Below are 24,523 nucleotides of genomic sequence, written 5' to 3' on the forward strand. Positions count from 1 at the left end.
AAAAGCAGGGAGAATAATATAATGAACTTCCATATACCCACCATCCAGATAGAACAGTTATTGAGATTTTGTCACACTTTCTTTTTTTTTTCGCTTTTGTTTTCTTTGTTGAAATATTTTAAAGCAAGTCCCAGACATCACAGCATCTCACTACTACATACTTCAGAATACATACCTTAAAAATAGCAATATTTTCTTATGCAATCATAAAATAATTTTCACGCCAAGCAAATTGACAGTAATTCCTTGATACATCTGCTGCCCAGTTCAGAATCAAATTTCCCCATTATTTCTTTTTAGTTGCTTTGTTTTGATCCAGATCCAAACAGAGTCTGCACGTGGCATTTCGTTGTTCTATTTCTTGTGTCTTTTCTCATCTGTCGCACTTCTCTCTTCCCTCCGACCCCTTTCGTTCCTGACATTGAACTTGTTGTAGAACCCAGGCCAGCTGTCCCGAGTGCCCCTTACTCTGGTTTGTCTGTTTCCTCCCTCGGGTACCATTTCACTCCTTCCTCCACCTCTCGCGTTCCCATAAGTGGAAGTTGATGCCAGATGGCTGGTTAGACGCAGGCTCAGCGTCTTGGCAAGAAGACTTGGTGGTTCTGAGAGCTGCTTTCCCCATCACATCAGGAAGCGTATCATGTGTTCACCAGCTGGCTTTAACTCCAGAGTTTTCTTGACAGACATCGTCGGAACCGCCCGCCCGGATGAGAAAGCCATCATGACTTACGTGTCCAGCTTCTACCACGCCTTCTCTGGAGCCCAGAAGGTACCCGGGGCCCCCTGCTCCTTCCTTGCCCAGCACACCTCATGCCAGACCCCAAGCCATGCCCTCCCGCCCCTCCTCTCCCCGCCTCTCCTTGGCGACAGGGTCCAATGGTCTGTCTCTTCGGTAGCGTCAGCCCCCGGTGCCAACGTGGCATGTCGTTCTTGCTCAACTCCTCTCCCACCCGCCCCTCTGCTTTCTCTCATCTTCCTCTACTGCCTCGGAGAACACTGGGAAAGCGGTCACCTTCTGGGACCCAGATGGCAGGCTTCAGCAGGAAGGGCGGCATGGGTGAAATCAGCCAGGGGTGGTTCTGGAGGCCTGGAAGCGCTGTGGGCAGCAGCCCCTCTGTGCCCACCTCTGTTGAAGCTACGGCTTTAACAGAGCAGCAGGCGTGCCTTACGGAGGCAGATCTGGGGAGGTGCCTCCTGTCTTCACTGACCTGTTCTACAGAGGTGTCACGAAGCCCCCGCCTTCCTCCCGCTCACAGGCGTGGTTTAGCAAATCTGTCCACAGCCCTGTTGGGCCTTGGCGCCTTCTATATCTTGCCTGAGGCCCCCATGCGGGGTCATTCTACACAACCCCTTGGGGAGACGAAGGGAAAGGGTGGGCCGCAGTGAACACTTCAAGTGTCCTGACCCAGGTTTGCCCAGGGAGGCCTGAGGTTAAAGTCCAGTTGTATAGGTTCTGCACTCCACAAAGGCGTCATTCACACTGCAGACACTGAAGATTTGAATATTTTCATTAGCAGGCTTATCTCGGGTGGCAGGCGCCCCTCCCCCAGGCCCCCTCACAGGCAGGACCCCAGAAGCACAACATCCAGGTCGCTATGACGACAGACCACAGGCTTGGCCCTCTCAGCTCTGGGCCTTGGAGCTGCCACATACTCAGGCAAATTTCCCACCCTCTGCATGGAGTCTGAGTGGCCTGTTTTGAAATGCATGATGGGGCGACGCTCCCGCCTCCCCGACCCTCTGCCCAGCCTTCCCCAGCCCCACCCCCTCTCTCCCCCCCTTTTTCCCCACCTCTTCCCTAACTCTCTCCCACCCCAGCCCCTTTCTCCTCCCATCATCTCATTTTCTCTTTCTGCCCATTCCCTCATTGTCTGTCTGTCTGTCTTGTGTGCTCTGTCCACCATGGCTGTGTGGGTTTGTTCTGCGCCACTGCTGCCTACTTTCTTCTCTCAACCTCTTCTCCTTCTCTGTGCAGATGTGTAGGCACGCTAAGGCCGGATGGGAAGGCCATGTGACCTAATGTTTCATGTCACTGCCACGCCTTCTCGGTGCGCAGAAGGTGAGCTCTCCCTCGGCCTCGCCCTCTCTCCCAGCGCCCTTTTGCCCATCTCTTCCATCCGCCCTGGATACTCCAGCCCCAGCCCCTTGGAACTGCAGCCCCTGGAATGAAAGGCGGGATTAGAAAAGCCCCCCTCCCCCTACCGCAACCCCAGCCTCTTGTAGGAGGGCAAGATGCTCTCTGAGCTTTGGCCAGGACACTTAAAGATGCCTGAGAATGCCAGCCTCTGGATGGCCTGCATCTCTGCCCCACACGCTGGGCATAATAGGTGCCACAAACGGGAAACAAGCTTGCGGTCTCAGCTCCTTCCCTGGACTGAGTTGAGAGCCCTTATCCCAAGCAGCACAGTTCCTGGCTCTGCTTCCTGCCTATTCTCTTAAATATCCAGGACCTCCTCACTTCTCTCTCTCTCCCTCCATCTACTTAAGCAAGACTACCCTCTCAAATTACCCAGCAACCAGGGCAGGGCGAAGTCTTCTGCCTTCCCCCTGGTGTCCAGTCCAGAGGCTCAGGGTCCTGCCTGATCCTTCCCAACCAGGCCTGCCAGGGACAGTGGTGCAGGTTGCGTACTACCCAAGGGTGCCCTGTGTGCACCATAGACCGTGAAGAGTTGAATATTTTTTACAAAAATAGTCTTGCAAATGGCAGTAAAAATGTCTTCTAACAGAATAAGTATGACAGTTTTGCAGTAGAAGTGCCTTGGGGAAGAGGTGCCTTTAAGAAAATATATATATATATAAAAGCATTATGTGGGCTAGCAGCAGCCCCATTCCCTGCCTGGATGGGCACCCAAGACCTTCCTCACTTTCCTTCCAGGCCTCAAGGGTACTGCCTGACAGGAAGCAGCCCCGCCTGGAGGCTCCCCGTCCTGGGTGTCCCAGCATCCCCAGGAGGCCCAGCCCTTTTCAGCCTCTTCTCTGGCCTGCCTCTTGCTTCTTCTTTCTCTTTGTCCCACCTCTGCCGCTGCTCTTTCTTGTCAGCTTCTTCTGGCCCCTCTTACGCCCCACCTTTTAGGCAGGATGTGCGCACCACCTGTCTACTTGCCTCACTGGGCCTCCAGCCCTGAGAACCACACAGAGTCTTGCCTGCACCCAGGGCTAGGCTGAGCTCTCGGCCGTGGTCTCTCCCCTCTTTCCAGCTCTCCTTCCTCCTCCTCCCCTGCTCCTGCAGGGTTCTCTCCTGGGCTTCATGCCCGTTGACACTGGCCTTCCCTGTCTCTGAAGCCTTCCCTGTGTCCTGGCTAATGATGCTCGGAAGGGAGCGTGTGTGTGCATGTGTGTGTGCGTGCGTGCGTGTGTGTGTGCGTGCGCGTGTGTGTGTGTGTGAAGCAGCCTGCTTTTCTCCCTCCCGAATCTCATACCACCTCCCCCCATGCCCTCTTCCCTCTCACTCATCCCTGTTGCAATCATTTCATGCTCCTTTTGTCCATACATGAGGACAAGGTCACCAGTTGGGGGGATGGGGTGGGGGGGTGGGTATGGGGGGCGTGTTCCTCTCACGTCCTGGGTCAGGGGCCTCACCCAGAGTTGCCCCTCCCATCCCACTTCGAAGGAGTCAGGCAACTGCTTACAGCTCAGCAGGCCGGTGGGAGGGGAATCTCGCCCCTCTCCCGTGGAAGAAGGAGGAATCTTTCAGACTCATAGACTCTTCTTGTCTTGACTGTCTCCGTGTCTGGAGCCAATGGGGGAAAGTCTCCTGAAACCCACGCCCAGTGCCCTGCATCCTCTTCACTGTCTTTCTCTTATCAAGCCTTGGGCGGTGGAACTAGAAAGACAGCCGAGTCTAATACACGCGTGCATGCAGGTGTACACGTGTTTGTGTGCCTGTGTGGATACTGTCTGTACTTGGATGGATGCAAGTGTGTGTGATTGACGTTCCTAGTCAGATGAGGACCAACTTCTGTTTGATGTGTTGGTTTTGGTTCTCATTCTTTCTCAGCTTTCCTCTCCCCTCCTCTTCCCCTGGAGGGATTTAGAATGGCTTGTGAGCAACCAGAGTTTGTTTGTGTAGTTTGTTGCTTTAACATTCACGGCCTATTGGGAACTGTTTATGAGAAACAGCCTTTTAGGGCACGAACTGGACTTGCTCTAGGGGGTTCTGGATGCTTTTAGGAGTAGATGATGCTGTTTGCAGCCTTCTATTTGTCGCCAGCTGGTTGTGAATCTTCTAAGGGAAAGAAACCCCGTTCCTGCCCTCGAGGGATTCATGGTCCTTCCGGGAAAACTCTTAATAAAAGAAGCTCATGATGCTGTGGTCTGATCTCTGCTCTGCTGCAGACCTGAGCAGGGGAGGGGCGCTGCAGGGCTGCGGGACACGGAGGCTTTCTTGAGCAGGACACACTGGAGCTTGAGGGTCTTAAGGGTTGAGTGGTGGGGATCTGCAACTGAAAAGCTCAGGGAAGGTTGAGGAAGGTGGTCACAGCTTGTGCGACGCTTCATGGTGTGACAGTGCAGCCTCCAGAGGAGAGCACGTTCGTCCCGCTGCCCGGAGTGAGCAGTGGGGGCAAAGCCAGAGTCGGTAGCTGGGGTCAGGGCTGAGCGCCGTGGGGTTGGCTCCCTTCTGTCTGGGGGCCTCGCTGGCAGGGACACCAGGGCAGGGAGCTGACTTGGGACGTGGAGAAAGACTAGGCAATGGGAAGCTGTGGGAGGAAGGAAATGGGCAAGTCTAGCTAGATTTGGGAGATTTTTGACTAAAAATGTCACAGATGAGATCTTCGTGGCACTCGCATGACTCTGTAGGTGGTGGGTGGCAGCGCCACGGCGCGTCATTTGGCCTCATTTGGCTGTTCGATGTCACCGGCATTGAGGCTGCTTCCTCTCCACACTGTACCTGTACCAGCTAATGTGATGCTGATTAGTAGAGTGGCAGTTTGGCCTGGAATAGCTGAGGGTTTCATTTGGGGATCGCTAAGCGCTCCGGGGCTAATAATCCATAACTTAGAAACAAGTAACTAATATAAAACTAAGCACATTGTATCGTATTACATTGTGTAACCATACACCTTAAAGTGGGTCATAAAAAACAAAAACACAAACCATGGAAGGGTCAACACAAATTTCCAGTAATCTTTTCCTTTGGCACTTGGAAGTCATCCTTTGGCCTGTTTCTGTAAAATATTTTCTCAGCCCATTTGATGATCTTTATAAAAAGTCCCCAGGAGGCCCACCCGGGAACTCCCCTAGACTTCATCCAAAAGGAGCCCCCTTTAACCCTGGAGCCTCTGAGGGACGGCCGAGGCCCTTAAGGCCCGCAGGACGTGTCTTCCAGAATCCCATGAGCGCAGGCCTCACTCAGTCCACCAAGTTCACGAATTGACACACAAATCAAAGCTTATGGCCTCTGAGCCCAGGATCTTAAGATGAATCAGGAAGATAACACGGTGAAGGTGGGCTTGATCCGTTCGCCATCACAGTGGCAGCTGCTTCTTGCCGATGATTAGGGGCTACCTGTGATTCTTACGTGCTTGATCAGCACGTTGGGCTGGGGGCTTTGCAGCCACCCCACATTCTTACATACATGTCAGCACACGGGAGAGCACTGGCTTCCCCCGGGTCCCCTCCCCAGCCTTCAAGGGAAGTGGCCCCGGTGACTCCAGGCAGATTCCTGGGGCAGCTTCATGGGGACATCAGCCCAGTTCCCATGACCCTGCTCGTTCTGGGGCCCCGCATCTTCTGGGATGGGCTCCAGGAAGGAATTTCCCTCCTTGTGGCCTCTTGGGATCCCCCATGTTTGCTTGTTGGTTCCTAAGAGGAAGGACGATCTGTCAGGAGTTCCTGATGGTCCTGTGAGAAGTGGCCTTGGCATCTCCAGGACAGTTAGGTTGGGGCGCAGCGGGTGAGGACCTAAGGATGTGACTGCTTGTCTCAGTTTCTTGAGACCTGGGACTCTCAGCTCCCCCCTCTGGCCACGCCCACAGCTCTCCTGCTAGAGGCCCACCTGCCCTGACACCTCACCCTGGAGGGTGCAGTGTCTTCGCTTGGAGCTTGAAAGAACCTTTATGGTGATCTCATCCTGCCCCCTCGCACACACACCTCCTGGCAGTCACCCACGCATCACATGATTTGGTGGGCGTGTGTTCTATTTGCAGAGTTCTGCAATGAAAAAGCATTTACATCTTCTCAGTTGTTCCTTCCCAAGTCAAAGCACCGTCATTCTCAGGAACTTCTTCCTGATGCCTAGCCTCAGTTTATCTTGCTGCAGTTGAAATCCGTGTTGTCTTGTTCATCAACCGGGTGCAAGGTCCCATACTTCTCCCCCTTAAACCTTTGCCATCTGCAGGGTCACCCTTCTCCAGGGCCCCAGGATGCGTTATCTGTTTGCTCATTGGCATTATCTGCTGCCACCCTTAGGCCATCTTCCTATCACAGGACCCCAAAACGGCTTCGAGTTCCCCTCCCCTTGCAGTTGGGTTAGGATGTGCACAAGAACTGCATTTAAAGATCACCTGAGCAAAGTGGGTTTAGGAGCGCCTGGCCCCTGCTGGTGTCAGGTGCACCATGCCCTCTAAGCGGGAGAAGCAGTGTCCCCTGGGGTTTCTGGGCCTTTGCATCCGATTGCCGTTCAGTCCTATTTCGTTCCTCTTGCCACCAAGGCCCACATCGGGTGTCTGCTGGCCCAGCACTCGGTGTGGAATGTGCGCTTAGCTTTCCCGGAGGTGCCCGTGGCGACTTTCTGGACATCCTGCCTGTGCTGGGTTGATCCTTAATTCCTGCAGCTTCTCTAAAGTTCTTTGGGCTCTGGGCCAGGAGCCTAGAGAGATTCTGCAGGGGTCCTGAGAGGCCCCGCTCCTTATCAGCACCTTATTCTAGGACTCCCAGATTTGAATTCCTGCATCTCCAAGATCCTGGCAAAGCCAGTCTGAAAGCCTGAGCCTTGGGAATCCCAGGGTCTCCATGCCCCAGGATGGGCATGGATTTTCTCACCCCTCCACCTGAGCTGAGTATTTCGATTATACCAGTCATTGGATTAGTTTCTTCCCAACATACATGTTGGATCTCAAACTTAGGCTCTTCTTCAGGGGCCCCCAGTTCAGCTACTAAGATCTCCGTCTGGGCTCGCTTGATCTGTGGGACTCGGCCCAGGCTGGCAAAGAGGATGGTGAGGAGAGCCTGTGAATTCAGAGTCTTGGGGGGTGCCTTCCAACCGCGTGACCTGCAGGGGTGGGAGGAGACCTTGTCACCGCAGGCGTGTGCCAGGTGCTCCCGCCGTTGTGAGGCTGACCGTGACCCTCTCTGTCTTGTTGCCAGGCCGAGACAGCCGCCAATCGCATCTGCAAGGTGCTGGCCGTCAACCAGGAGAATGAGCAGCTCATGGAAGACTACGAGAAGCTGGCCAGCGATGTGGGTACCTCTGGGTGCTCCTGGCCTGGCCCCGGCAAGGCCCTGCCGCCCTACCCTGAGAGACAAGGGAGCCCCAGAACCCGTACCTCCAAATCTGTGCCCAGGCACAGTCCCAGGCTGGGTGTCATCCCTCATCCCTAGCAGTCCTCCTAGGGCAGCTTCGGCTCTGCTCCCACAGAGGGTGGGTCAGGGGCCAATCTGGGCTTTGGAGAGCCGAGTTCCAGGCTTTTTCTATCACCGAGAGTAAGCCTGGGAAATCCCTTCACCTCTCTGGGTCTTGTTTTTTTTTCACTTAACAAGTGAAAGCTGTGCTAAGGGACCTTGGAGGCCCTTCGAGATCAGTGAGTGTACTGTTGTTCTGGGGGTTTCGCTTGGACTAGAAAAGGAGTATGCGGTTCTGAGAGGACGTGAACGGGGAGTAAATCAGTGCTGGCTCAGGCTAGCTTAGCAGCCGGGCCCACCCAGGGGACAGGAGGGGACAGGACTGGATTTGCTGCTCTGCCACTGGCTGCATTGGGGTTAGAGCCCCACTTGCTTCTTCCTTAGAAGAATTCAGCCCTCTGAACAGCCCAGCCCAGCCTCTTGGTAGATCAGATCTGCCGTCCAGCATAGTGACAACCCAAGTTCTGGTGCCCAGGTGCCTGGGTTTAACCTCTGTGCTACCATTCCACCTCGGTCACCTTGGCAAGTCACAGAGCCTCACAGTGCCTTGGTTACCTCCTCCGCCACCTGAGGCAGGATCACAGTACTTAACCCCATGACCACGTAGCTCTCGTCATCATTCAGATGAGTTAGTTCAGGCCACGTGCCTGGTACCTGGCAGGGGATCACGTCTTTCCTCTCATCACTTCCACTCCTCCTCCTCCTCCTCCTCCATCACCTCATCGAGGAAAACAATCCCTGCCTGTGCCCGAGAGGCCAGCCTCTTCCTTTTTGAGTCAGGGACCCACATTCTAGAATCCTAGAAGGTCAGGTGGCAGGGGCCTCAGGGAATGAGTGTTCACACCTCCATGGTAAGATGAGGAAACTGAGGCCCAGCCAGGTAGTAGACCTAGAAATAGAACTCGGGTCTCCTGCTCTTAGCTGAGCCATCTTGCCCCCAGGTCTTCCCTTGGCAGAGCAGGGATGTTGAGTGATGCTGGCTGTGAGTTGACGTACCCTAGTGGCCAGGCTTCATGAGGCCTTTGATTCTCAGAGGGAACACCCTGGAACCTGGCCGAATGGCCTGGGGTGGTAGTTGGGAAAGAGTGTGCCGTCAAGAGAGATGCCCCCCCAGCATCAGGAAGAGAGGGAGGCCAGTCCTTGCCCCCATCCCAGCATCTTCCCCCGCTCCCTCCAGCTGCTGGAGTGGATCCGCCGCACCATCCCGTGGCTGGAGAACCGGGCGCCCGAGAACACCATGCACGCCATGCAGCAGAAGCTGGAGGACTTCCGCGACTACCGGCGCCTGCACAAGCCGCCCAAGGTGCAGGAGAAGTGCCAGCTGGAGATCAACTTCAACACGCTGCAGACCAAGCTGCGCCTCAGCAACCGGCCCGCCTTCATGCCGTCCGAGGGCAGGATGGTCTCGGTGAGCACCTGGACCGCCCCCACCCTGAGCTGTGCCCGGTCACCATCAAAGGCGGCATCGTGAGTGGGGCAGGGCGGGGGCGTGTGCTCTCTACCTGCCCACCCTGCTCCAGAGACCAGTTCTCCCTTCCAGGTGACCGCCCAGGCTCCAGCCCACACTCAGCCATGTGGGGTTCCCTCCCTCCCCAGGAACAGAGCCCCTTCTCTCCTCACCATTCCGGGTCAGACTTGCCCTTCCAGACCCCTGAACATCCACTTGGATCTGCCCCCAGCACCTTCCTCCCTACCCCTCAAAAAAATCATCTTTGCAAACAAAATCTCTCTTGACATGTTGAACCAAACAGGATATAATAGCAATAAGGATAATTTTCACTTTCATGGAATCTTACTTAAAAATTTTTTTTATTACCTTAAGTAATAGATTTTTTTGGTAGGATATTTCAAAGGTAAAAATAAACAAAATTCAGAAAATAGAAATTATTCATAATCTTACTACCCAGGATCAACTTAAAAGATGTTGGGGGGGAAGAGATTTTTTTAGTCTCTGTAAATATAATTTTTAAGGAAATCCTAAAGCATGTTTTAATTAATAAGCTGCTTAAAAAAACAACAATATATTGTGACCAGGTTTCCATGTCATAAAATTTTCTTCATTTATGTCACTTTTTGTTATTCCTCCCTCTTTACCCTCTCCTCAGAACCTGAGAAATTTTATGAGCCAGAGAAACATGTAAAAGAAAATTTAAAATTCAACAGGATAGAGCTTTTTACCCTTTGCAATGGAGAGTCGATGAGGAGACATGAGCACATAAGGCAGGAATGGAAGGGAAGGGGAGAAACATGCAAACAGCATTGGAAGAGGAAGCAGGATCCTGGGGGGGACTCTGGGGGACAGGAAAAAGGCTGTGACGTTGTACATGCAGTTTGGAAAATTGCAGTCCTTTTACAGGTTCCAGGATGAATCAGCAGTTTTTAGACGGCCGGAGCTGCTGCTAGCTGGCGGTGCTCTGTGCTGTAAAGCCCCTCCTCTGGGGGGACGCAGTGCAGCCCCCGGCACATGGCAGGGACCTGGGTGGCACTCGAGCTGGGTCAGCCATCACTGCCCAGGGATGCCCTTGTGCTAACTGTAGGGGATGGCCCTGTCAGTGGCTCCCTGTCTGAAGGCGTGTGGGTTTGTGCTCAGCACCTGTCACTATCTCTGGGCAACTCTTGGCTAGCTTACCCAGGCCAGGGTCCCTACAGGCTCCAGGCTATTGCCCAGGGCCCGGAGGCTGGGGCCCGTGAGTGGACCCAGAAATGTGGGAAGGCTGGGAGGCTCCCACACCTGCCTGCCTCGTTCAGTCTGTTGCCGTGTCTCCCTGGCTGGCCCTGTGACCTCTGTGATTGCTCAGAATCCTGTCAGAAGCCAGTCCTGGAGCACAGAGGGCCTTGGGCTTTCTCCCCACTGAGCTGCACACACAACGCCCCGTAGCTGGGTGGCCCCACTCTCTGTCCAGGAGGCCTGGTGCCCGGGAGCCCTGGGAAACACCGTGCGGGCTGGACGGGGATGGCTGAGATGGGGGGGAGGCTCCTCCTGGGAGGCATGGAGCAGCTCTGGGGTCTCGGGGGCCAGGCGGGCTGACCCTGTGCCGCCCATCCTTAACAGGACATCAACAACGCCTGGGGTTGCCTGGAGCAGGCAGAGAAGGGCTATGAGGAGTGGCTGCTGAATGAGATCCGGAGGCTGGAGCGGCTCGACCACCTGGCAGAGAAGTTCCGGCAGAAGGCCTCCATCCACGAGGCCTGGACGGACGGTAAGGCCAGCCTAGCCCCTGCCCCCTATTCCAAGGGTCTGGCTTTCATGCTGAACCACCAGCCACAACTCCTTTTTTTCTTGTTTTTTATTTGTTTGGTTTTGTCTCTTGCTAGTTCCTTGACATTAGGCAAGTTCATCAGCCTTTTGGTTGCCTCAGTTTTCTCATCTGTAAAGTGGGGACAATAATAGTACCAACCTCATAGGTTTATGAGGGTTAAATGACTTAATACATTAGATGCACGGAAAAGAGTTCCTGGCATAGTACAATGCTATATATGTGTTAATTATTCTTGTCACTATAATGATTTCTTCTTCCCTGAATTAGGTTGGGGTTCAAACCCCGACGCTGCCACCTTGAAGCAGTGTAACTTGGACCAGTGGTCTTATTTCCTTGTCTATTACATGCAGGTGATGATGTACCCTCCCGGATTAGTTTCCTAGGGCTGCAAATTACCATAAACTGGGTGGTTTAACAGGACAGAAATGCATTCTCTCACAGTTCAGGAGACTAGAAGTCCTAAATTGAATTGTCATCAGGGTTGGCTCCTTCTGGAGGCTCTGAGGGGGAGGTTGTCCGATGCTTCTTCCCCACGTCTGGTGGTTGCTGGCAGTCCTCGGTGTTCCTTGGCTTGTAGCAGCATCACTCCAATCTCTGCCTCCATCATCACGTGGCTGCTTCTCTCTGGGTCTCTGTGACTCAGTCTGCCTCTCAGTTTTCTACTAGAGACACCAGTCATTGGGTTTAGGGCCCACCCTAATCCAGTATGACCTCATCTTAACTAATTACATCTGCAAAGACCCTATTTCCAAATAAGGTCAGATTCTGAGGTTCTGGGTTGCACATGAGTTTTGGGGGGACACTATTCAACTCAGCATACCTCCTCATGGGGTTGTTATATGCTTACATATCATAAGTGCATTTTATGCTTAGTTGGGTGCCTGGCACATGTAACACACTCAGTAAATGGTAGCCCTTGATATCTTCCCTCCAATGCCTGCCCTTTTCCTGTTTCTGGCCTCCCATTGTAGTAACCTGGAGCCCTGGCCTTAGCACCTGTGTGTCTCCATCACTCTGACCTGGAGGTTCTTGGAGCCATGTCTGGTGTCTGCTTCTTGGCAGCTAAGGTTAACTCCAAAGAGAGAAGATCATACCTGGAATGGTCTTTTCCTCAGAACCTGGGTTGGGGCTGGAGAGGGGGGCCATGCTGCCGATCTCCTAGGGCCATGCAGCCTTTTCAGCTGGAGCCCCCGGGGCAGACCAACTGGCCAGTGGAGCTCAGTGCCCTAAGACACTCCCACCCAGCTCTGTTGTGATCCTCAGACATTAGGCTGGAGACGAGTAGGGACGGCCACTTGGGGGTAGCGCAGCTTGGTGGGGGATAGGAGTGTGCTTGACTCAGCAGAGGGGGTTTGCTGAGCTTTGTATACAGTGATATGAGGTTGCTGCCCCACGTTCCACTGTGCATGTACGGAGCTATTTATCCAAGCGTGGTTGTGTGGAGTAGAAGGGGGATGGTGGAAATTGCACCTATTCACCCACAGGCTTCTATCGTGTCCTCTCCGGAGCCAAGAAACAGCTTGCCAAAAGGTACATAGCAAGGATTGGCCCTGCCAGCTTGCCAGCCACCAACAAGGGCATGAGAGGTGCTGGCATGCCTGTAGTCGATGCTGGCACAGCTGCTGGGCACAGCAGTCTGGCTACACGTACTCACGCTTGACAGTGTTATTGCCCGCTTACCTGGGAATTCCATTTCTTGAGACGGTCTAAAAAATTAACCCTAAGCATGGCTGAAGTCATGTGTCTGGGATGTTTGCGATGAGACCATCTACCATAATGCAAGCTGAGGGGCCTGAATGCCCCATGGTACGGCAATGAGTGGTTACGCCAGTGACGGTTCAGCCATGCAACAGAATGTCATGCAGCCATCAGAGTGGCTCATGTAAAAGCCGCTGGAGCCAGAGTAGAAACTGATGATGTGCTGCTGAGTATTTTAAAAGCAGGAAACATTATTTATATACACCCGATGGTTTTAACACAACATCCATATAAGGCAAGACTGAAAAGGAGTAGATAAGTAGGCTCATCTGTGATATTTTTTCCCTAAACTTGTCATATTATTATTCTGACAAAGAAAAAAGAGTAGAGAGAAGGAAAGAACCCGTCACCTTACAGCCCAGCCTTCATTTACTGAGAGGGGCTGAGCATCCCTGATGGGTGCAAACACAGGAGGTGGGAGTGCAGGCAAGGCCAGGTCAGCCCCTGTCCTGCAGCAGCTGCTTCCCAGGGCAGCTGATAACCATCGTCTAACAACAGTCTGGGAGGTCATTTCTCATCCCCTTTTCCTCCTGGGAAACAAAAATCCAAGAAATGCAAGTCTGCCTTGCCCCTAAAAAGGGAGGGCAGTGCACCTGATGACTGGAGAAGATTCTGGCCACTGATGGCTTATGTGCAGAGCGCACTGGACATGGTACCCACACTGAGCGTAATTGAGGGGAGAGGTCCCTGCCGGGCTGCTGGGGACCAGCAACTATAACTGGAGAAACTCTAAAGATGGGGTATCCCTGAGGGACTTGGCTTGTTTTTCCCTGGTTATGCCACAGGCATAGATCATTGTTTCCTGCTGTTTATAAAGTTCATGTTATGCCCTAACTTCCCCTCCTAGTCCAGCATAGCCTTTGTACATCACCACGCCCGATGGCCCTGACATGCTCCGTGGAAAGTAGTGACTTTGCCTCCCCTGCCCCATTGTGGATGGGAGTTCCGGTTGCACATCTGCTTTCTCGAACTGCAGATAATTGATCATCATATAGGACACATCTCCTCGGGATGTACCAGAAGTGGACCTCCCGGGCCCTGAGGGGTGGGTAGTTGGGGGTCAAGAAGGTGGGGCCTCCCGGCTCCCGCCCAGCCTTGTGCCCTGTCTCTGACCCCAGGCAAAGAGGCCATGCTGCGACAGAAGGATTACGAGACGGCCACCCTCTCAGAGATCAAGGCCCTGCTCAAGAAGCACGAGGCCTTCGAGAGCGACCTGGCCGCCCACCAGGACCGCGTGGAGCAGATCGCCGCCATTGCGCAGGAGCTCAAGTAGGCCCGGCCCAGCGGGCGCGGGGGGCGCTGTGGGAGGTGGGAGTGTGGCCTGAAAACTCATCAGTGCGGAAGGCTAAGGACGTTCCCCCCAGGTGGGGAATAGCCTGTGATCGTTCTGTCCCAGGCCTTCGGTCCTCACCTGTAACTGGTGTGGGACCAGAGGATGACCAAGTCTTGGCTCTGAGCTCTCAGCTGGTCTTAGTGGCTTCCTGTCATTGGGCATTGGGGTCAAGACTGGCATGGCCTACAGACAGGGTTGGGGCGGGGGCCCTTGCAGAGGAGAACTGGCCTTCGCTGGTCCCCTGCCAGTGGTCTCCTGAAAGCCGAGGTGTTGAGAGTGGGAGGGGAGTCCTGGAAGGTCTTCATGAAGCGAGCACACCTGGCCTTCCGGTGCCACCAGCGCCCCAGCCCCAGGGAGAGGAGAGCAGGCCACGGAAGTCACCTGGGTCATCTGACTCTTCCTGTCTCCTCCCTCCCAGTGAGCTGGACTATTACGACTCACCCAGTGTCAACGCCCGGTGCCAAAAGATCTGTGACCAGTGGGACAATCTGGGGGCCCTAACCCAGAAGCGGAGGGAAGCTCTGGAGGTGAGGGCCCCCGAGGGAGATGGAGGCCTGCCTCCAGCAACTCTGTATGCTCCTTCCAGCTTCGTGACTCTCTTTGCTTTGGGCTAAGAGGCTCCACTGGGTTCCCCGGGCCTTCCCCAGGCCTGGCCTGCCTACGGAAGGCTCACACTGACCCTGGACTTGGCCTTTGCCCTGATGAAGATGTCCTAATCATATCCCATCCTCCCGGTTTAGTGTACTGAGCCCCACCCCAGCTGTTTGAGAACTTTCTTGTTCTCCAAACCATACTCTCTGGGGGCCAGGCTGGGTGACTCAGTTGGGGGGTGGTCCATACACCCCATATTAAGAACCAGCACCTCAGAGAGAGCCTGTTCTTTCTGTCTGAGTTAGTCTTGTGCTTCCAGACCTGAACCCCTTTGGGCTGGCTGGGAGGATCTCGAAGGCTGTTGGGAATAGGGGTGGGGGGACGCGGTGATTCTGGACATGACTTTGCTAAACACCTCCCCACCCCCATGCCATTGGCACTCCCAGCGGACAGAGAAACTGCTGGAGACCATTGACCAGCTGTACTTGGAATATGCCAAGAGGGCTGCACCCTTCAACAACTGGATGGAGGGGGCCATGGAGGACCTGCAGGACACCTTCATCGTGCACACTATCGAGGAGATCCAGGTGTGCTGCCGCCCCCCCCTTGCCCCCGGAGGCCGGCTCCCCAGCTGCCCACGGCTCACACTACTGCAGGACTGCCCCTGTAAGGAGAGGACTGAGGGTAGCATCCCCAGGATGTTATAGATTTGAAAGCTTTGCATTTTATTTATTTTGACTCAGTAATATATGCACATGGTATAAAAGCTAAAAGCTAAAAAGGCTAAGCAATGAGTTCCCTTCCTTGTCCCCCAGCCCCGAGTGCCCCTCCCCAGAGGTGAGCAGTATGACCACATGGTCTCTGCATAGGCAAGCACATTTATTTATTAACATGTTCTTCTCCACGCCCCCTTTTTTATGCAAAAAGTTCATTATAAACTGTATCCCGAGCCTTATATTTTTAACCTAACAATTATCTAGGAGCCCATTTCATAGCAATAAGCTGTTCTTCTGTACAGCTGCAGAGTGTCAGATGAAAAAGGTTTTGCAAAGTGCTGAGGAACGTGTGTTGGGGGAGGTCACCTGAGGAGCAGACCTGGAGCACCCCTTGTGCACGACCTGACTGTGGGGTGGTGAGCGCCCCCCGGGGGGTTGCTGCTGACTTCACCAGTCCTGAGCGTGACGCTCTCGGCACCTTCCCGTGGGCAGCCCGGCCATCCTGGTTCTCAGCCGCGAGAGCCCTGGGTTGATACCTCTGGGCCTCCCAGCTCGTGTGGGGCCGGCCTCCGGTGGCCCCTCCACCCACCTCTACCCTGGGGCCTGCAGGTCTCTCTTGGCTCCTTGGGACTTGGGTCTCCCTTGGGACTTCCCTCCCAGTCACTGGGCTTCTCCTGCATGCCCGTCTATGTCCAGGGACTGACCACAGCCCATGAGCAGTTCAAGGCCACCCTCCCCGATGCAGACAAGGAGCGCCTGGCCATCCTAGGCATCCACAATGAGGTGTCCAAGATTGTCCAGACCTACCACGTCAACATGGCGGGCACCAACCCCTACACAACCATCACGCCTCAGGAGATCAACGGCAAATGGGACCATGTGAGTCCAAGGGCTGGGTGGGGCGTTGGCGGAGCCACTGTAAGTTTCAGAGGGGCGGGGATTTTTGTCTGTGTGTGTTGTTGATTTTCACTGATTTTTCATTGATTTCATTGTCACATAGTAAGTACTCATTATCTGTCAAGTGAATGAATGGCTGAATTTCTAGAACAGGTCAATGTGTTCACTCTATTACTGACTGGCCCCTTCCCTTCACGGCTCTTCCATTTCCTCTGCCGAAATGGGGGCAGATGGCTGGCCCATCCCAATGTCCCATGATTGTTCCTGCCCCAGGTACGGCAGCTGGTGCCTCGGAGGGACCAGGCCCTGACGGAGGAGCACGCCCGCCAGCAGCACAACGAGAGGCTACGCAAGCAGTTTGCGGCCCAGGCCAACGTCATCGGGCCCTGGATCCAGACCAAGATGGAGGTGGGGCCCATCGTGGGAAGCAGGGAGAGGGGTTCCACCCTTCCCAGCACCATGCCAGCCCGTCAGGCTTGCCCTGTCTCCTCTGGGACGGGACCTGCGGGGACTGTGGAGTCTGCTCTGCTGCCCTGTGGGTGGGGGCGGAGTCTATGCGGGGAAGGCCTGTGGGGTGATTCCGGTGTCTGGTTTGAGAGCAAAGACCCACACAGGGACACCACTAAGGAGTCACAAGGTCCCCCAGAAGGGGCAGTGCCTAGGTGACTGACTCGGCTTGCCCTTTGGCTTATGTGGCCGACCAGGTCTCCCTTCCTCCTGAGTCGTGAGCTTGGTCAGACAGGGTGATCTCCCCAGAGAGAGAACCGAGCTTTGGGCAAGCGTGGAATTTTTTGCTGAATTGTTGGGACAGGTATGGGTGTGATGTAGAAAAGGAAGGGACACTGTGTGGGTTAGAGCATGGTGTCCCTCTGAGCTCCTTGAGGGCGGAGACCACATCGAGTTCATGTTTGTATCTTCCCTGCATCCCACCCCCACCTGCTTAGCACATTGTGCATAGTAGGTGCTCGGGATATATTTGCTGAGTTGAACTGAGTGCACAGAAGGTGCTTTTACGAGCAAGGTGTGTTTACATGGATGAAAGACTGACAGAAACGGGGATTAGTCCTGGACCACGGAGACAGGTGGGATTGAGGTGGGCAAGGCAGGCATCCTAGGACCAGAACAGCAGGAGCATGGCCATTGAGAAGGTAGGTGAGGTGCGCTGAGCCTGTGAGGAACCCAGCTCAGTGGGAGAGTGCCTGAGATGGATGGTAGCTGGGAATAGGCTTGGGAAGGGAGTTTAAGGAGCAGAGGAGTGAACATTTAGGTTAGCAACTAACCTTGCATCCCCTTCCTGAGGCTGAGAGGTGCCCGAGAGACAGGAGGTATTCAGCCGGTGATAACGATGCTGGTCATACTCCTTTATGATGCTGTTTCCATGCCAAGAATCATCTGAGGGGTTGGTCAATGACCTGGGGGCCCCAGTCTCCACCCCAGGGGCCCAGAGTGGGGTGGTCTGACAAGGGCCTCCTTCCCGGGTGAGCAGGAGATTGGGAGGATCTCCATTGAGATGCACGGGACCCTGGAGGACCAGCTCAGCCACCTGCGGCAGTACGAGAAGAGCATCGTCAACTACAAGCCCAAGATCGACCAGCTGGAGGGCGACCACCAGCTCATCCAGGAGGCACTCATCTTCGACAACAAGCACACCAACTACACCATGGAGGTGGGTGACACCAGCCTTGCTTCTCCAGAGAGGGAGCCCCAGATCCCCTTCTGCTTCACCATCCTGGGCTGGGGTAGTGGTGGGGGGGTTACCCATCATCCGAGAAAACTGGTCATAGTAGGATAAACTGGCTTTTAAGTGAGGGGATACTCGCTTCTCCTCACTCCTGGAGCTCTGGGTCTTCAGTCCTCAGTGCCTTCTGAATTTCCCGAGGAGCTTGTTGAGAGTGCACATTTCCAGGCCCCGTCTCCAGAATTTGATTCACTAGGTCTGGGATGGGGCTCAGGAATCTAAATTTTTAACAAGCAGCCTGGTGATTCTGAGGCTGGTGGTCTCCAAACGCTGGCTTGGCATCTGCTTTCTAAATGACCTACTTGTTTTGACCGTGAAGGCATGTGTGTGAGGTTATGGAGTTGGATATTCAGGGAATTACCCACTTTTTTGTCCTTTAGTTTTTCCTGCTGCCAACTTTGCCCTCCTTCCTGACCTGACCACACTGGTCATTCTGGTCTCTGCCATCCCGGGCAGAGGCCACCACCCTCCTGTGCTTCCCCCTTCATCATCAGGGTCCTCTGTCCTGGTGGGTTGTCCTTGTCCTGGTCCCCCTGCCTCTGGTGACACTGTAAATCTGGACAGAAGGCCTGGTTCGATTGCTTTGGCCATTTTGATGGTCAGGGGAAGGAGTAGCAGGGGTGGCCCAGGCCTGGGACCCCTTTGCTGACAGGCCCTGCCCACCCCCAGCACATCCGCGTGGGCTGGGAGCAACTCCTCACCACCATCGCCAGGACCATCAACGAGGTGGAGAACCAGATCCTGACCAGGGATGCCAAGGGCATCAGCCAGGAGCAGATGAACGAGTTCCGGGCTTCCTTCAACCACTTTGACCGGGTGAGCCCCGCCCCCTGCACTCGCTTAGGGCAGCCCCAGCCCCTGCCCCAGGGCCCTGGAGGGCACTGCCCAGCACGTGGGCCCACTTCCTGGGCAAGTGAAGGGGGTGGTGGCCGGGAGGAACTGCTGTCAGCCTGCCCTGACTCTGCACCGCACCGAGCCAGCCTTAGGAGCTGTTCTGGTGTCCCATGAGCTTCCCCGCTTTCCTGGAGAGAGTGCTTGCATTGTGAGTTAAGGAGAGGGCCTTTGACCCCTGACCCTTGGTCTCCTGCGACCAGTAGTCAACCCCCGGGAGCCAGGCTGCCATAGCCTCAAGGGAAGGCCTGCTGTCCCCCGGCTGTGGGGACCATCCCTTGCCTCTGCCTCAGGACAGAGCAGGGGCTCCCTCCTTCCCTCCGCCCCGGTGTAGCCTTTGGGACACTCTGCGGGGGTGTCAGAGTTGTCAGTCCTGGGTTCTCCTCCTAGCTCTGGGACAGGACAGTTCTGCGTGGGCTGCCCCTCCCAGTGCCCTGGGGCTTTGCGGTGGCCACAGGGGGTGGGAGCATGGGCTTAGGTGCTGCCCACCCCCCCTGCCTGCTTCACTGCCCTCCAGGCACCTGGGTGGGTGGAACCCTCCTGGAAACCCCGGTCTGGGCAGCAGGGCCGGAGGTGGGCTGGGCACTTGTGAGGCAGCTGCTTACCCCTGTGGCTCACCGTGCTCCCCTGTGGCCTGCCTTCCGGAGCAGGGCTGAGTGTGCCAGGGAGAGGGCCCCTGGGCCTCGTCTGTGTGTCTAACCGTGTGCACTTTTATTTCCCCTCCTCCCCCGACCCTCCACCCTCCGCCCTCCCCATCCGCATGCCTTTGTCCCTGTGTCTCCCCACACTCGCTACCCTCCACCGGGGCATGGCCCACCCCTCCCCTCACGGCCTCCACCTCCCTGGCACCGCATGGCTCGCTGGCTGGCGCACGGCGGCCCCAGGATCACTCCGGCACGCTGGGTCCCGAGGAGTTCAAAGCCTGCCTCATCAGCTTGGGTTATGATATTGGCAACGACCCCCAGGTACTCGCCTCCTGCATGGAGCACGCTCAGGGGTGGCGTCCGGGGCGAGAAATAACGCGTTTCTCCTTTTTCTTTTCTCTCTCTGTCTGGATCTCCCTGTTTCCCCTTTCCTGTGGGCCGCGGGGCTCGTCTTCTCCTGCTGTCCCCCCCTGGCCCGTGTCGGGCTCCTCCTCCCACTACTCCACCCTCTGCCCTCTGTTGTCTTTCGTGGGAACCTCCTCGGTGCCCACCTTCCTCTCTCCTTGCCGCTCTCCATCCTGTGGACGGATTTTTGCATCTCCCTGCTCTGTCTTCCTCCTTCCTGTGGACTTTTTCCCCGGATGTGTATTTGCATCTGCTCCTCCTACCTTCCTCTCCCCTTCCTGACCCCCAAACCGTACACCTCGACCTCCCCTCTGGCCACCTGTGCCATGTCTTCCTGGCCCTCGGCCGGCCCTTCCTCCTTGTGTCTCGGTGCCACTGGCCCCACAGAAGAAGACAGGCATGATGGACACGGATGATTTCCGCGCCTGCCTTATCTCCATGGGTTACAACATGGTAATGTAAACCCCGCTCTCCGGCCAGGGGCAGCCAGCTGACTCGAGAGGCCGAGTCCTGGCCGTGGCGGGCTGGAGGCCCTCGGGCTCAGGGTGCCCTCCCCAGAGGGGCCTCAAGATTCTGGTCCATGGGGAAGATGGCGCCCTGAAGGCTGAGCCCAGCCGCAGGGCCTGTGTGTGTCCCAGAGACTTGGCCTTTTCGCCTCTCTCTGCTGGTTTATCTTTTGATATTTACAGTGGAGGTGGGCCTTTTCTCTCCCACTGTGGATGGTGGGGCTGACCCCAGGGCTGCCAGGAAGGACTGGTGGTGGGCACTCTGGGTGGGGCTTGGTCCTGCTTCGTCTTGCATGAGGCGTGGAGATTTCCACCTCTGCCCGTGTGATGGCTCCAGCCAGGCCTGCTGCCCCTTTGCCGTTTCCTCAAGCCCCTCCCCAACCTTCTCAGCTGCCAGCCCTCGTGCCAGCCTTCTGAGCAGGACAGGGACCTCAGCCAGGCAGCCCGGCGACGCCTGGGCTGTGGTGCAGAGTGCAGAGCCCATGGGCTGCCCAGCAGAGGGGCAGGGGCACGGGCTTTAGAAACAGGGAACCCGGGAATAAATCCCAGCTCTGCCATCACCAGCTTGGGGGCCTGGATAAGGTGAGGGGAACCCTACCCTACTGTTGTAATGGTTAAATGAAGGAACTCACGTGAGTGCTGTGCCCATGTCTGACACATAGAAAGTACCATAGGAAGTACAGTGCGGTGGAGGCAGACCACCCAAGTTCAAGTCTCAGCTCTTCTACCTACTGGCTGTGTGACCTTGGGCAAGTCACTAAGCCTGTCTGGGCCTTAGGTTTCTCATCTGAAACATGATGGAAATAATAAAATAAATACCTACCTCATATGGTTGTGAGGAGGGTTAAATGAATTATACACAGCACTTAGAATAGTGCCTGGTATATAGTATACGCTATGTGAGTGTCAGCCATTGCTGTCATTAATTATTATCAGCATTATCATTTTTGCTCCAAGAGGAATCAAGGCATCCGTAGAGGGTGGGAAGCCTGAATGGGCCTTCACTATTGGGTATTATGTTCCTATCATGCCCTCAAGACAACCCAGGTTAGGTCAGGGGTCCGCTTTGCCCTCTCTAATAGCCTCAGGCTACTCCGAGCCCACAGGGGCTTCAGGTCCATAGAGAGAGGAGATCGTGGCTGAGAGGATGACAGGCCTGGGATTGGCTCTTCCCTCCAGGGAGAGGCAGAATTTGCCCGCATCATGAGCATTGTGGACCCCAACCGCCTAGGGGTAGTGACGTTCCAGGCCTTCATCGACTTTATGTCCCGTGAGACGGCTGACACAGATACAGCAGACCAAGTCATGGCTTCCTTCAAGATCCTGGCCGGGGATAAGGTGGGTCTGCTGTGGTGTGGGCACCATGCTGGGGCGGACTGATCTGGAGGGGTGGTCGTGAGCACCTCCACTGCTCCTCCCCCCCCCCACCGCCCGCCCCGGGCCTCCTTGCTGTCACCTCTACCCATTTCTGTAATGTCCTGGGATCAGCTAAGGCATTAGGACACAGCGTTAGCTTAAGGGGGTCCCCTGCCAGGGACACTGCATGTCATACTTGTGATGAGATACTGGTGATGAAATGATGGGTGGTGGAGGGCAGTCCAGTCAGGTGGAGTGTGTGAGTGGGTGATGGAAGGTCCATCTGAGAGCTTGGACTTCGCCCCTATATCATTCTGGGCACAAGGTATGGTGTATAGGTGGGGAGCAGGAAGGAAGCGTGTGTCTCATTTTTCTACCCTGAGCAGCAGTCAGCTTCAATTTTCCAAATCTCCCAAGTTCCCTGCAGTGCCCTGCCTGACAGTGGAAACATGGGAGCATCCAGAGGAATTTGGGGGCAGAGGCATCTAGAGGCCAGATTCCCTTTCTGAAAAATTCACAGGATAATCCCTATGCCAATCTTCCTTAGCCAATAGGGAGTATAGTTTCTGCAATGTCTCAATCTATGTGGAAATAAAGTCTCAACCCACAAAGTGTTTCCTAAAGGTCTGATTTAAGTTCGAGGGCAGCATGTTAGAGTCATAGCACTTTGGAGCTGGAAGGACCCTGAGAAACCACCTCCTTGAAGTGACTCATTTTGTAGAGGAGGTCTCCGGGGCCCAGAAAGGGACCTGGTCTTCTGACTTTTGAAGTGACCTGAGGGCCAGCCCCTCCCTCCTTCAGACTGGCTCCTGGGGGACTCTGGCAGAAGTAGGGCATAGGATGGGGGCCCGCCTTGTGGGTCAGAGCCCCTGAGCTCCTGTGGAGCCTCAAGCTCCCAAAAGAAGTAGCTTCCAAGTAGACTTTCATGGGCAAGCCCAAGGCGGGGAGAAAGCAGAGGCCCAGACTGGGAACCAGGCCAGGTGGGGTCAGGTCCCAAGTTTGCAAACACGGTTCAGATAGCTGTCTGTGGCGATGATGCCCAAAACTTGATGCTCATGTAAGTTGCAGGAATTGGGTGATGTCCTCGGAGCCCAGCTGAGTGGGTGTGGGGGGCCCTACTCTGTCCCACCAGATATGGTGTTGCTGTTCCTGCTCCAGCCTGAGGTCGGGGCGGGCTAGAGCAATACGTGGAAAGATTACAGGTGCAGGTAGCACTTGCAGTTAGCTTGGAAACCGCCTCAAGTAGTTATAGAAGTGGAAAACTTGTAAGGGGATTTAAATATACACACACACACACACACACACACACGTATATGGTTATATATGTGTATATGTATATATATCATATATATTTATATACATACACATACATATATATGTACATATGTATGTGCAATATACATGTGCATGTGTATATGTATATATAGCATACGTATTTATATACACACATGTATATGGTTATATATGTGTATATGTATATATTTATATACATACACATACATATATACGTACATATATATGTGTAATATACATGTGCGTGTGTGTATGTACACAACACACACACACGTATTTCTATATCCAGAAGTATGAGGACAGGGCCAGAACGGGGACGGAACAAGGTACCTAATGTCACGAGTGAGGTTTACGGCCTCCGGCCTTTTGCGGCCGCTTTGCTTTACGGCCGCCCTGACCCGCCGTCCTGACCGCGCTGTCTCCGCAGAACTACATCACTGTGGACGAGCTGCGCCGTGAGCTGCCGCCTGACCAGGCCGAGTACTGCATCGCGCGAATGGCCCCTTACACCGGCCCTGACGCCGTGCCCGGTGCTCTGGACTACATGTCCTTCTCCACGGCGCTGTACGGCGAGAGTGACCTCTAGCCCGCTCCCCACGGCCCACGCCCTCACCCCCGTCCGCCATGCGCGCCCAGCCCTGCGCCTCAGCTGTCCCCCCTCTCCCGCCCGGGTTTGGTTCACGCTCTGCCTCCAAAGGGGCGAGCTGGACCCAAGTGGCATCGAGCCTCCCAGCCCGCGAAGTGACAGTTTACAAAATTATTTTCTGCAAAAAAGAAAAAAAGTTAAGTTAGAAAAAGTAAAAAACCAAAAAAACCACATATTTTATTATAGAAAAAGTATTTTTTTCTCCACCAGACTTAAATGGAAAAGAGGAAGAATTAACTATTTGCACCGAAATGTTTTGTTTTGTTGTGACATAGGAAAATAACCAAGCACAATGTTATATCCATCCTTTTTATCGATTTTTTTTTTTTTCTATCTGTACCATCTGCTGTATTCATTTCTCCAATCTCATGTCCACCTTGATGTGGAGTGGGGGGGTGAGGGTAGGGGATAATCTTGTCAAAGGCACATTGGTGCATGTGTGTTTGCTAGCTCACCTGTCCATGAAAATATTTTATGATATTAAAGAAAATCTTTTGAAATGGCTGTTTTTTTAAGGAAGAGAATTTATGTGGCTTCTCATTTTTAAGTCCAGAGGTGTAATTAGCCTATTTATCAGCACACACTTTTTTAAAAACAATATTGCTCATTAAAAATGGTCAGGACAGGGGCTTCCCTGATGGGGCAGTGGTTAAGAATCCACCTGCCAATGCAGGGGACACGGTTCGATCCCTGGTCGGGCAAGATCCCACAGACTGCGGAGCAACTAAGCCCGTGCACCACAACTACTGAGCCTGCGCTCTAGAGCCCGTGAGCCACAACTACTGAGCCCACGTGCCACAACTACTGAAGCCCGTGCGCCTAGAGCCCGTGCTCTGCAACAAGAGAAGCCACTGCAATGAGAAGCCCGTGCACCGCAGCGAAGAGTAGCCCCCGCTCGCCGCAACTAGAGAAAGCCCACGCGCAGCAAC

General features: G+C 54.6%; 1 protein-coding gene across 3 annotated transcripts in view; it reads left to right on the forward strand.

Moving 5' to 3' along the window:
• ACTN1 (actinin alpha 1) overlaps positions 1 to 24,098 on the forward strand; it is a 94,754-nt gene extending 70,656 nt beyond the window's left edge. Inside the window, exons 8-22 of one of the 3 annotated variants that reach the window (XM_082451596.1) lie at positions 684 to 769; positions 7,306 to 7,398; positions 8,738 to 8,968; positions 10,613 to 10,760; positions 13,697 to 13,847; positions 14,330 to 14,438; positions 14,949 to 15,089; positions 15,915 to 16,097; positions 16,389 to 16,523; positions 17,602 to 17,781; positions 18,523 to 18,669; positions 19,629 to 19,709; positions 20,181 to 20,246; positions 21,479 to 21,637; positions 23,376 to 24,098. In XM_082451596.1, coding sequence (XP_082307722.1) covers positions 684 to 769; positions 7,306 to 7,398; positions 8,738 to 8,968; positions 10,613 to 10,760; positions 13,697 to 13,847; positions 14,330 to 14,438; positions 14,949 to 15,089; positions 15,915 to 16,097; positions 16,389 to 16,523; positions 17,602 to 17,781; positions 18,523 to 18,669; positions 19,629 to 19,709; positions 20,181 to 20,246; positions 21,479 to 21,637; positions 23,376 to 23,534 — 2,069 coding nt within the window. In that variant the 3' untranslated portion in view covers positions 23,535 to 24,098. The remainder of the gene's footprint in view (positions 1 to 683; positions 770 to 7,305; positions 7,399 to 8,737; positions 8,969 to 10,612; positions 10,761 to 13,696; positions 13,848 to 14,329; positions 14,439 to 14,948; positions 15,090 to 15,914; positions 16,098 to 16,388; positions 16,524 to 17,601; positions 17,782 to 18,522; positions 18,670 to 19,628; positions 19,710 to 20,180; positions 20,247 to 21,478; positions 21,638 to 23,375) is intronic. The other 2 variants (XM_082451598.1, XM_082451597.1) reach the window with 2 other exon arrangements.
• The last annotated feature ends 425 nt before the right edge of the window (positions 24,099 to 24,523 follow it).

This window comes from Balaenoptera physalus, assembly GCF_965194825.1.
Source record: "Balaenoptera physalus genome assembly, chromosome: 2".
NCBI lineage: Eukaryota > Metazoa > Chordata > Mammalia > Artiodactyla > Balaenopteridae > Balaenoptera > Balaenoptera physalus.